Source organism: Monopterus albus, unplaced genomic scaffold (genome assembly GCF_001952655.1).
Source record: "Monopterus albus unplaced genomic scaffold, M_albus_1.0 scaffold18.1, whole genome shotgun sequence".
In the NCBI taxonomy this organism is placed as follows: Eukaryota; Metazoa; Chordata; class Actinopteri; order Synbranchiformes; family Synbranchidae; genus Monopterus; species Monopterus albus.
Genome location: NW_018127898.1, coordinates 6574191 through 6587063, shown reverse-complemented (window position 1 = coordinate 6587063; position 12873 = coordinate 6574191). Strand labels below are relative to the sequence as shown.

General features: G+C 41.8%; 1 protein-coding gene across 1 annotated transcript in view; it reads right to left on the bottom strand.

Moving 5' to 3' along the window:
• Positions 1–12873, bottom strand: part of dnah1 (dynein, axonemal, heavy chain 1) — a 39776-nt gene that overhangs the window by 20118 nt on the left and 6785 nt on the right. The window contains 33 exon segments of the mRNA XM_020592689.1: positions 819–1027; positions 1279–1414; positions 1669–1865; positions 2607–2837; positions 3100–3278; positions 3574–3603; positions 3737–3910; positions 4123–4280; positions 4378–4538; positions 4752–4892; positions 4997–5098; positions 5207–5365; positions 5570–5689; positions 5801–5995; positions 6086–6263; positions 6356–6510; positions 6624–6715; positions 6791–6977; positions 7106–7192; positions 7371–7520; positions 7612–7725; positions 8741–8846; positions 8962–9150; positions 9232–9345; positions 9476–9639; positions 9800–9940; positions 10065–10244; positions 10339–10444; positions 10666–10787; positions 10932–11096; positions 11187–11399; positions 12207–12460; positions 12562–12808. Of these exon segments, the coding sequence (XP_020448345.1) occupies positions 819–1027; positions 1279–1414; positions 1669–1865; positions 2607–2837; positions 3100–3278; positions 3574–3603; positions 3737–3910; positions 4123–4280; positions 4378–4538; positions 4752–4892; positions 4997–5098; positions 5207–5365; positions 5570–5689; positions 5801–5995; positions 6086–6263; positions 6356–6510; positions 6624–6715; positions 6791–6977; positions 7106–7192; positions 7371–7520; positions 7612–7725; positions 8741–8846; positions 8962–9150; positions 9232–9345; positions 9476–9639; positions 9800–9940; positions 10065–10244; positions 10339–10444; positions 10666–10787; positions 10932–11096; positions 11187–11399; positions 12207–12460; positions 12562–12808 (5156 nt within the window).

Sequence of the window (12873 nt, the reverse complement as noted above, 5' to 3'; positions counted from 1 at the left end):
AGGGGCGGGTGGGCGGCTAGCCGCGGGAATAGAGATGCCCTCACGGCCTGCTGCCTTTGTGATAATCCCCGGCAAGTCATGGAGCAAAGCACCAGGCGCCGGAAGCATGCTGTTCAGCCAGGGGTAGCTCGCCTCCGCCGGTGTCCATGTTGGCCAGTAGGTCGATGGGAGAACCGGCTATAGAGGGAAACGAGTCAATGAACCCAGGCCCACTGATACCGAGGGACCCCAGGGGGTTGTCCGCCATGGGGTCGTCACTGCGTGTAGCCCAGGTGTTGCTGTCATCTGGGTCTTTCTCTTTCATGGCAGCAAAAACATCCACTCTCCGCTGTTTCTTTGCCACAGGCAGGCAAGCGCAGAAGGGGCAAGCGGCCAGGGGAGAGAGGGCCAGCTCGGCGTGCTCAGCGCTAAAGCAGGCGTCGAAGCGGGGATGCGGGTGGTTGGGCATAATGAAGCCCGTGTCGCAGCCGGTACATACAGTGACAGCAGGGCGGCGCCGGGTTCCAGTGGTGAAGGAAGTTTGCTCTTTAGCCATAGTGAATTTTGGAATGCTCTTTAGAACTGTTGAAGAAAAAGAGGGAGGCGAGCTCAGGTCACAGTGGCATTTATACCACTACTGTGGACCTAATTGAGGAGAGCTCAGTGCAGGGCACAGGGTGCGAAAGAATCTCTTCAGGACTGCGCATGCGCGAGGGATAAACCTAATAGCGACAGCTTTTAGAGGGCAAAGCCTATACGAAATAGAACAGGAACCTTATCCATTTATTTTCACTTGCTTTGCACCATGTTAAAAATAAAAGCTTTGTACACATACTCACCTCATGCAGAGTACAATGTGGATGTTGCTGCGAACCCTCCTGACGTAGGCAGCCATAAGGTTGGCTTTATTTGGCTGCTGGTGCAGGTCTAGCACCACTGGCTTCATTGCTGCCAGGATGCGCTCCTGCTCATCTGTTGCATACAGGTTAGGAACATCCCCCGAGTTCAAAATGTTGTTGATATCCTCTAGGAATGACTCACTCTTAATCTGCAGGATTAACATAAAGGCAATAATGAGCCAAATGCATAGAGAGCTATGTAATCACACATACTTTTATATTTAAAATGTTTTATTTATGCTTTAACTTTGATTTAAAATAAGCGCAACAGTACGACAGTACCCCTAACACTCAAGTACCACTATGTCAGTATGGTAAAATCTGTACTAGCAATATTTATAATAATGTTGGGACTACCAGAAACAAATGTAACTGGTGGTAAGAAAGTGCTGCTGTTTACCTGTGTGTCCACAAAGAGGAAAGTGACCTGCTTGTTCTGAAGGCCAGCCTTCAGCAAGATGCTTTTAATATCTTCTCTCCACTCTGTTTGACCATAGTTTTTAGACAGTTCAATCTGGAAACACTGATACCCTGACCTGAATGTGGACAAATGAGCTGTGAATACTGGGCGTGAAAATAATTATACCATATTGGTCATGTTTAATTTTAAGCTAATGTTTTAAAAAGGTGAACCATCACATGACAATAAAGCTACTTTGGTTTAGTTTAGAAAACATGCAAAAAACTGTGGTATGGTAACAAAGCAGATGTTTGGAGAGGCAAACAGCTGACATAAAACTGTGTGCTCAGTTGGCTGTTGTGAGGGTTGTATACAGTGCGGGAGTCTCACACATATGAGGCCAGCTTAGTGAGTGACTGGCGCCCACTGCCACCCACTCCAAGCAGAAGGGCATTGCCCAGGGGCTGGCGCAGGATACGGCTGATACGGCACACATGCTCAATGGCATCCATGAAGAGCACCAGCTTCATTTTGGTGGTATTGATGTGGTTGTAGTCTTCCATATATTCTTCCATCACTTTTGCCAACTACACAATATAACATAAAGAAATACAATATGTAACTGTCCAAATGACAGGTTTCATTTGAGAAGTGGGTTTATGTTTGTTGTTAATGGTGAGTTATTATTACTATTGAGGAATTGGTTGAAATGTCATGAATGGGATGTTAAGTGTTAACAGAGATGAGAAGATCTGAGAAATGTATTACTTTTGTTGGTAAAGAGGTTTATTTTGAAGGGCAGTATGTGTCAACCATGTGACTGGAGTTGAGTGAGGGGCGCCAATGTGGCATTGTGGGACAGAGACAGCATGGACAGAGAAGAGACATACAGCCCCAAAATTATTTTCTGCACATGGTTTTAGAGGCGCAAACGGTGAGGTGTACATATGTTGTATTTGTGCTTAATGTTGTTCATGTGCCTGTATTTGTATATATTTAAGATTCTTTATTGTTACTTTGTGTGAGGAAACAGAGAGAGAAAAATAAAACTTTCTGAAGACATCTGTACGAAGCGTGGCGATCCTTAAACTAGAACTAAACCAGTGCAGCTACACAATATAATGAATGGTAATAAAAATTGACAACTATTTTGGTAAACTATACAGGCATCCATTTACAGCATACTGCAGACATGAAAAACAGATTGAGAGGCTAAGGAAAAGTAAACACCTTCACAATGCACAAAGTAGCTACAGTAGTATATCCATAAGATATTAGCTGTTTAGCAACATATTTAAATATTTCAAAAATTGGTTGGCACTACTCACCATTTCCTTATCTTCTATGAGTGTGTAGACTTTGTGGTCAGCTCCAGGAATCATGAAATCCCCGTAAAGAACAGGTTGAGAGGACACAACCTCTTCAAAGCTGCAGTCAAACTCTTGAATGCAGTCCTTCAGGAGCCTGTTGAACCAATCCCTGTCTTTAGCACACACCAGACGGTCTTGGAAAACCCTGCAGCTTTCATGGTACCACAACTGCAGCAGCTGTACTTTGTTCTGAAAACACCACAGTAATTCTGCTTTTACATAGTGGATTATGAGAGAAACAAAAGCCACCATTTCAAAATCCTTTATACATGATTATCCTAGAGACCCATGAAATGTTATTGCATCTATCGTCAGTATGAACAATATGCTGCCTATAATGGTATTTCTAAAGGCTTAAGTGACTAAACCTGAAAAAGACATTTCTACAACTTCTTTCACTGAAGTAAATTTATTTATTTCACATTCATCTGATCCTTTTAGAAGCGACTACCTCTATCATGCCAGGTTCGGCCATGAGGATGCCCTGGAAAACCTTCGACAGGTCTCTGAGGTTGAAGGTGTAATGGGACTTGGCTGGAGTTGGGAGAAGCTGGGTGGTAATGGTAGAGTAGACTCGGATAGTGGCATCTACAAGAGAATCATTCAGCAGCTGGATTGCTGGCACAGGTCCTGATGAAAAACAGCAATACAGAAGAAAGAAATTATAACAGTATAACGGGAAATGAAAATCTATTTTCTTTAGGCTTAGATAATGTTTTATCATGGACATGTTCCCAAGCATGAATCAACTATATTGTTTTTAAATTTGTCATATAATTGTACTGTATATATAAAAAGAATAATTTAAATTGTCAATGAGTCATTCTATGTGTCTTTTCATATTATACACTATATATTGTAACTTAAAGAACATTAAATGACATTTTATATGATTTGTACTCCTTTCTCTTTGTCCTTGACTTACTGCCTGGGTCCCTTTTACTCATATTTCCATCTGTAAGAGAACAAGGATTTCAGTTAGAAACTGCGCAACCTAATGTGAGCATTCTTACCCTGTAGTGACTGTCCCACACCAACATTTATGGACTTGCAGTAAAATTCAAACACATAAGCAACTCTTGACTCACCCATCGAACTGCCTAGAATGGTCGAGAAAATTGTTTTCTTGTTGACATCCTCAATTTCAGTGAAGGACAGGAAGTTGAAGTGCCGTGTGAAACGCTGGGTGATGGGGTTCCGGCCTCCACCCGGTGGGCCCATGGCACAGGCAAAATTAATGTCTACTAGGTTCTTGAATGTCCCTATGTGAAAGGACAGGAAAATCAAAAAAGAAGCACAATATTTCACATTTTTGAGCAAAAATAACTAAACACAAGGCACCGTGCAGTAACAATTGTGTTTTAGACATGGGGAAAAATGCAAAAAGAACACTCAAGAACCAGTAACTACTATTAAAAGATTAGGGACACAACAGCAATCTTAGGAGAAGGGTAAAGTCCTTGAAACCTCTCACCTATCTGCTTCCTGTCATACCAGCCTCCATGGTCCATCCATTGCCGCAGCAGCTCAATAGGAGGCTGGGCACCATAGGTCTCCAACATGGGCATGTTTAAGTCATCAATAAAGAAGATAAAGCTCTTCCCTAATGGAGGTCCAAACACACCCTTCCGCCTGACACACAGGCACATGCATCATTCGAGTGGTGAGTCACAAATATAATGGATTGTAAACAATGTGTTTCTGTGTGAACAGTGTGGAGGCAGCATACCTTTTGTCTAGTTTACTGTCAATGTAGTCTTGAGTCTGGTTAGCTGAGGTGCGAGCAGAGAACATAAAGAAGTGTGAGATGTATTCAGCAGGCATGGTCCTCAGCAGCTTGTCTGACATAATGAGAGTCTTTCCTGTGCCAGTAGGCCCAATACAGAGCACCTGGATTACACACACCAAAATAAAGCTAGTCCATTGGTGATAATTCAAGGGAATTAAAGCTTTTAAATGTAAAACTTATATACCTGAATTCTACAGTGCTTCAGTATAAAATGGTTGCAGTATAGATACAGTTTTGATCTTTTTTAAATATTTATTTCAGTCAAAAGTATTTGTAGAGAATGTGTAAAGGTTAACTACAGTTATAGTACTCACAGGTTTCTTATTGGTTAAAAGCATATCCACCAGGAAAGACATTCTCACTGTGTCAGCAGTGGGAACAATGATGTCAGCATAATTTGTCTCTGGGGTGATTAATACACTCTCTGCGTAGTTCATCCAACTGACCCACTGGACCTAGAGTACAGGCAAAAAGATTAATGGATCAACAGAAAACATTGTATCTGGTGGTTTTAGCAGTTCAGGGATACAGTATTTATATTTAAGCATTATATATTTACTTTTTTTCCTTCATTTTCATCATCATCCTCCAAGTTACTAATCCCTGCATCGTCAAGCCTGTAGTCATATACCAGGCCCTCCTCGGGAAAACATAATTGAATCTGAAGGACATAAACACTTACTCGGTCAAGAAATAATCCAGCTATCATTACAAATTATATTTGAAATAACTTGGTACTGGCATGCTACAGCAAAGTTACTGATCTGACCTTCTCTTCTGCCATCTTGCTCTTGAGCCAGGCACTGAAGCGCTGGCGGCTGGCTGCGTCTCCTGTGGCTCCTACACTCCACACCAGAGAGAAGAAGAACCAGGGCTCAATCAGCTCCTTCAGATGGTCCACGTTCTTTTGAGTCAGCGGCCTTTTATCCTACAAGACAATTAATGATCAAGGGGAGCACAATCAACACAACACTGTCCAGCACATAGAACAAGGGATATTAAGAAAGCATAGGGCACACAGGTGACACGCTGACACTTCAGCATTCTTACTGTTTCAAAAAGCATATTTGCACAAAACTCTATATATTCCTTTATTGTGGGTTTTTCTAACAGCATAACTACACACACACACCTCTTTTTGGTCAAATGGATGGAAGAAGCAGTCCATAAGTTTAAAGAGGCTACAGGCAAGGTTGCTGTCTAGGGATGTAACAACCTCCTTTACTGATGTGCGGACAAATGTGATGGAGACCTATGAAAAAGTACAAAAAATACATAATAAAGTAGTACACTGCTTATACTATCATGCTCTACAACAGTAAAAAAGTCTTTAGAGTCCCTGCTGGCATCGCTCACATCTCACCTGCAGGAATCTGGCAAACAGGGAACTTAGCTGTTCTGTGTACGGTTTCAGGACTTCAGGGACCTGCCTCAGCCAGCACTCTGTAAAAGGGATAAGTTCCAGAATACTGGGTTCAAGGTAGACCATACCACAGCGAGACACTGTGGCTGGGGATGCCACAGCTAAGTCCTGCACTTCAAACATCATGGTCATCGCCTGCAGAAGGAAGACACCAAGCATCTAGCTGTACATGAGACAGGACACATAGACAGGGACAAAATCAAGATTGTGAAAACATAACCTTACATCAGTGAGCTTGATGATTTCCCCTGAGCTCAGGCACAGCTTTTTGTTGTCATCCAGCACAGTGTTCATGTTCTCAATCCACACAGCATCCACAGGCCCATCGAACATGTACCACTTCTTCTCTTTGTCCATGGATGTTGCACCACAGCGGATGAGAGATGAGAGGATGCCATCTGTCCTACAAGGGTGGAGAGAAAGACAAAAGTGTTGGCATGGTATATATTTTTTTTGTTTGTTCTATTTCTTTGTGTATAACAAAGCATCACTTACCACTCGTGTGTGAGTAAGTCATACTCCCCATAGAGCTGTCCCATGGTGATGGATTTGGGGTTGAGGACATATATCTGAACTGGTTCGTACACACCACCACTCACAGAGGGCTGGCCCTGCAGAGCTGTTATGGCCGCACCTAGTATCTCGTAACACTAACAAATGCAATAGTTATGCGAACATACAGGAGTCAACATGGCAAAACATAAATCAGTATCAACTTTGTGCATAAACCTGTAAACACTACAGCGACATGTAAAAGACTCACCTTTGTTTTCCCTGATCCAGAAGGCCCCACCAGCATCAAACCATGTCTCACCACTGTAGTTTCATACAGCTGAATACACTTAGTAATGTACCCTGAAATCACCACAATACTGTAACTACTCATTCTGAAAATACAGGTAACAATGCACCTGGAAAAAAACCACTAACCATCCACATCTTTGAGGTTCCTCTTGTGACAGACATTACGCATGGACTCTTCGAGTGTACCATAGCTGATAGGCTCTTTTTTAATCTTTGGAAAAAGATCGGACACAATACCATTGAAGAGCTTCAGATCGTCTTGTAAAAACTTTGGCACATTGACGTCCTGAATGGCCCGCAGACAGATCAGCTCCTGACAGATGGTGAGAGTGTAGAAGAATAGTATGTTATTTAAACAAAGAATCTTTGAACACCGTTCAATAATTGTGACATGTCTTCTTATGCTTTATTTCTATCATAAATGAAAGAAGCATTTCTAACCTCATTCATGTCAGGATTTTCTCTCTTCAGGTTTCCAGCAGCGGAAATCACAGTCTTCACAGCTCTCATACCAAAATCGTAATGATCCTTTATATAAGAAAGAACAAACATTAACATGTCTCATAGTGATATTTCATATGCATGCACATGCAATAATGTCTGTCACAATTATCATTTGGACGAATATCATATGTCCTTGGTTAGAAATAAATGTATGTGGACATTAAATTGATTGATTATGATTTCCTCTTGATCCCTACAGCACCTGAGAGCTCAGCTGTTCAGACGAGAGCTTGAATGTGGTGGTTATCTTCTTGGAGAGGACTTTGGCATCACTGAAGCCAAATGAGTACAAGGAGATCTCAGCTATCATAGCATAGTCAGGGACCATCATGGCCACAGGACGAAACAGGGCCTGTTGAAGATACAATCTCAGCCGATGAGCACTTTCTGCGTATTCTCAGTGTTATGCAGTTATTTACAGTATGAGCCAACTCATTTCAAACCTTGAGATTGTCAGGCAGTTCTGTGCGACCAGCATAACCAGGATTCATTGTGATGAATACAGCACAAGAAGAAACAAGAGGGATTTCCGACCCCTCAAACATAAACCGCGCCACCTAACAGCACAGCAAGCACACAGTTAACTCCTTTTTTCTATAGTGGCAAGTAGTGTAATGTCCTTAAATTCAAGACAGGTACATAATAATGATAATTATTGATAGTAATCAATTTTGAATATAAAACATAATGTAATTCATGTATAAACTGGATGGATAATGAATTTTTTTGCCACTACTGTATGACCTATTCATTATAGCTGATACATATATGAATTTTATAGCAATACGTGTGATGTTTGATTCAGGTATGTGTACATAGTACACTATTTTATTAAAACATATATTGTTTTTTTTTTTACTTTATGCTGTAGAGTAAACCAGGCTTTACACCCATCTTCTGCTTCTCAGATGGCTGCATAGCTTTGGAAGTCCCCTACTCCCTCTCCTTTTCAATGTCAGATAAGCAGGGATCAGTGTCTGACCTTTCTTTTTTTAACTTTACAAAGTTGATAATCAGACATTCACATCCATGTATTGCGATGGTTATAAAGCTGTGCAGAGATGAGAGGAGCCAGGCATTGTAATTCTGTCTCTGGCTCTCTTTTCATTTGTTACACAAGCATTGTTGCACTTTTTATGAGAACAACCAAGTGAAACCCTGTGAATGTCTTCCTAGACAGACGGTCTGAAAATCCCAACTTTTATCTCCATAAGTAAACAATATCATGTTTTGCTCCTTTCTAAAACAGCCATCTTTTTAAAACAAATTGTGAAAAAATGCAGCTGTTTGGAGCAACTACAAACATTTTGGAGTTCTGATATAGTTGATCTGATTGAACAGTAAGTCTGACAGTAGTTCTGACTCTGAGACCATACACTGGCCCAAAAGCTTCAGGTCTCTGTAATGACTCAAACATATAAAATGTATTTAAGCATACAATCTTTGTTCTTTCTTGAAATGCAGAATAGCTACATAAAATGAAAATATTCACTGTATTTATGCATACTTGTAAAACTCAGTAGGTGGATAAATACAGTGCATGCCAGCATGTGAACTCCTACATCTTCTCACCCTTTGCTGTTGTGCTTTTTGTATCGTGGTGATCTGTTGAGCCACCACAGACAGCACCTCCACATCAATGCGATTAAACTCATCAAAGCATGCCCAGGCACCGGAACTGCAGAAAGGAAAACAACACAAGAAATCCCTAAAGAATGTGGCTGACTGCAAGATTTGTTATAATTAATATCAAAACCACCAGTTCATCACACTTAAAGGTCACTCCCTCTTACCTGGCCAGGCCTTTGAAAAATTTGCCCATAGCAATGAAGTCCAGTTGATCAGAGCAGTTGAAAACCACTGTCTGGATAGCCAGAGCTTTCCCAAGGTCCTTAGTGGTTTCTGTTTTTCCTGTCCCCGCTGGACCTGCAGGGGCTCCTCCAAACTTCAAGTGCAGTGCTCCCGTCAGGGTCAGGTAGCATCTGAAAGGCAAAACGTGGTGTACTGCAAACAGTGTATGCCATTCAGGCACAAACAGAGCAGCTAACAATAGACTTAACTACCTGTCAGTGAGCGGGGTGATGACCAGGCGACCAGAGTTACCAAGGTACTCGTATCCATACAGAAACTCTGCATTTACTGCACGGATGTACAAGTCATCTTTTGCCCAATAATATCTACAAACAGTACCAGATCAGGTCACACTCTGTCTGCACCTACAGTATTTCAGAATGATACTATACAGTGAACTCCAAGGTCAGGAGTGACAGAAGTAAAAAGCAAAAAGGTTAGAAACAGCCAGTTAACCTAAGCTGGACGATCCACTCAAAGTCATTGACACTTGAGACCTTCTGCTCCACCAGTTTGGCAGCAACATCCTTAGCATGGACCTCTATGACAATGAGGGCTGAAAGCACAGCACGTTGCATCTTAGAAAGACCTCTTCTCACCAGCTGCACCAAGTCATCCAGCTGCACAAACGAAAAGCAAAATGTTAAGAATGTCAATTCTGTAGAATGCACAATGTTCAGTGCAAATGTGAGCAGGAAATCACAATTTTATTTTGCAGATTATAGATATTTAAAGTGTTATTTAATGTAAATATTTTCCAGTCTAAGACCACATCCACACCTGTGTCTGTAGCTGGGGATAAAGGCAGTTGGCTAAGTCTCCCTGCTCCAAAGCTGCAGACACCTCAGCAGTCCAGAAGGCCTGGCAGCCAGCTATCACCACTTGACCAGGCCATGATAGCACCCACTCTACACGAGGTTGCTGAGAGATCAAGAGGACACACAGTGGACACCTTAAAGTTGCTTCAACTTAAGATGGTAAATACAACCTATACAAAAGTAGAAAACCCATCACAACCATCAACATGAAAGTCAAGATCTCAGACCGTGGGGTAGTCTTTGAGTGAGCGGTCAATGTTATCCCTCACTGTGGCCTTCATAGACTTCTCCACATCCCTCAGCCAGTCCTCTACATTTCCACTTGGCCACACTGGCAGAAACAGCTTCACCTCCTCCCCGTCTCCAGAGTGCATATGTGTGATGTGCAGGTCTGACTGGAACTGAAGCTGAGAACCAATAGATGTCTCAGTCACGTGGCATGCATGGTATAGTTCAGTTATATATGAGCAGCAATTAAAGAAACACTCAGCCTCAACAAACCCGTGCAATGTTCTCGAAGCATTTGCGCAAGTGCGGCTGAACAGCAGTAGGATCTTTGGTCTGGGACAAAATCTCCAGGAGCTCATCATCTGACAGGAAATAAAACCTACAAACAAATTTTCACAGTACAGTATACCATATTGTGCATGTGTGTGTTTTAAGACATTTTGGTAACATAGCTCTGCCCATTAACCAAGGGGAGTTTGTGGTCGCTCACTTTGGAAACAGAAGATGTAACATTATGTGGAAAAAGTAATTTTAGAGTGAACTTAATATGAAACTAACAACATGTGAAACAGAGTATTTTCAGGACACTGTCACTGTTACCTGGGGAAGGAGCCTCGTTTTGTCTCCAAGTACTCACTAAGACCCTTCCGCACCTGTTCCAAAAGCATGTTGCACCCTTTCAGTCTGTCTAACAGACATGCATCTGGACACTGTTCAATCACCTAAAAGTAAACAGAAACACACATGAATAGTTTGACAATAATACTCATTATGTTTGTTGTAAACTTTACCAAAAATACATGAGCATAATTTTCATCCTGTTTTAAGCTCTGCCTTTTAATATGAAGTGATGTGGAAGCTCAGACCTTCCGATTACTGAAGACACTTTTCATGATTGTCCTCCATGTTTTCTCCATTTGCTGGTATCTTTTTCCTTCCACAGGCAGCTGCTGGTTGATATCTTCAGAGCTAAAGATAGGCTCCAGGTAGAGCCAGGAGCGCTGACAACTCAACCACTCCTCCAGGACATCCTGCCATAAGAGGGCAATAGCACAACATAAGACAATGCATGATAATCCCAGAAGGCACAGGAGCTTGTGTGTGTCTGTGTGTGTGTGTGCCTGAGTCATTCTACGCTTGCTCTCCCAGGTGTTGATGCGGTCTTCAAAGGCTTTCTTGAAAGGAGAGAAGGACATGCTCTGCGTCATGACAGTGTGGTCATCCAGCAACTGAAATGCTTCATCTGGGCTCTTCAAGATGTAGGTGCCTGTCTCCTTGTAGGGTAGCACATCGAACACTACTGTCAACCACTCTTGCTCCATCTTTTCCAGGGCCTGGGTGAGAAGGTGTGAAAAAAGTAGCATCCACCATTTTTATGAAGTTATTCATACAGTGACACTGTGCGGCTCTACTGCACTTGAGGGGGGTTCTGACAAGGAGCATCTCCACATGGTATGGTAACTGCTCTGCCCAGGACAGAGCGTACCATAAGGACCACACTCCCCTCCTGCAGAACATTTACATCCAACCGTACATGACCAGAGCAGAACTCCTCCCACCCCACAAAGCCACAAAACAAAACCTGAAGGGCTCAGGAGGAGCCCCTCTCCCCAGGTTGTAACTGCCAAATTGTTACAAAATTATTGTCTCATTTAACTACACAATTTGTATTCACACACTGATGAATAAACTTGATGCATAAAAGTACATATATTATAACACTACCCCTGTAATTTGTACTGACACACGGACTATATATTTCTTATATATGTAGACATTTATTCATTTATATTTTTTCACACAAACCAAATGTCAAACTCTCCTTTGTTCAACATGCTATTTTGTGTTGCAATTAAAAATTATAATAAATTAATTCTTTTATTTATTCATTACTCACTCAGTTGGAAAATTTGCATTTTACATTATGTATAATTATGTGGGTGACAAATTAAAGGTATCTATTTATCCATCTATAAATGAAGTTGCTTTGCCTTTGTTTCATCATTTTGAAGGTGTAGAACCCTCTCAAGTGCTCCTACTGTAAAAATATGTATAAATTCAGCATTTTGTTCATGCTGATGAGCACAACTTAATTCTTTATACAATACTGCATTTAGTGTAAGACTCTGGTTCAAATGTACCTGTTTAATGGTGTACTCTTTGCCAGCCATCTCAGCCACCTGTGCTATGTCATCCACATAATTCTGTAGGCCAAGCTCTAGGCAGTGGGAAAAGGTCAAGTTGGCTTTTGGTTGGACTTCCATCTGAATGCGTTCAGAAAGCATCTCCCAGTGGTGGCTTCTCATCCCTGGGTTCCTCAGGGCCTGAATTAGGGTGACGTAAGGACTGAAGTCCTCAATCTTACGTTGGACTACAGCTGCCACCCTCTGGCAGTCTCGAATAGTGAAGGAGAAAGAGTATGAGCCAGGAAACAACAGGTCTTTTTAAACTCACTTCAATTTGTCAAGTGTGAATGGTAATAGTTGTGTTGCCTACCAGGAATGTCCTTGAACTGTTTAATACATTTGAGTATAGTGTTGTGGGCATCTGTGACATTGCGCTCGAGCTGCTCAGGGTCAATGGAAGACAGTGGGTCATTAAGCCAGCTCTCATGCCAATGTAGCCAATCAGAGGTGGTGGTCCACAGGTCTTTATATGGCTGGAAGTCCTTTACCAGTTTCTGCAGACGATCATACTATAATACACATTGATGTTTCATTGTCAGAAAAGGCATGACAAATGTAAAACCATCTGGTAAACAAAATCATTTGATAAAATTTGTGTAAAAATCCTTTTGCTTGATGAACT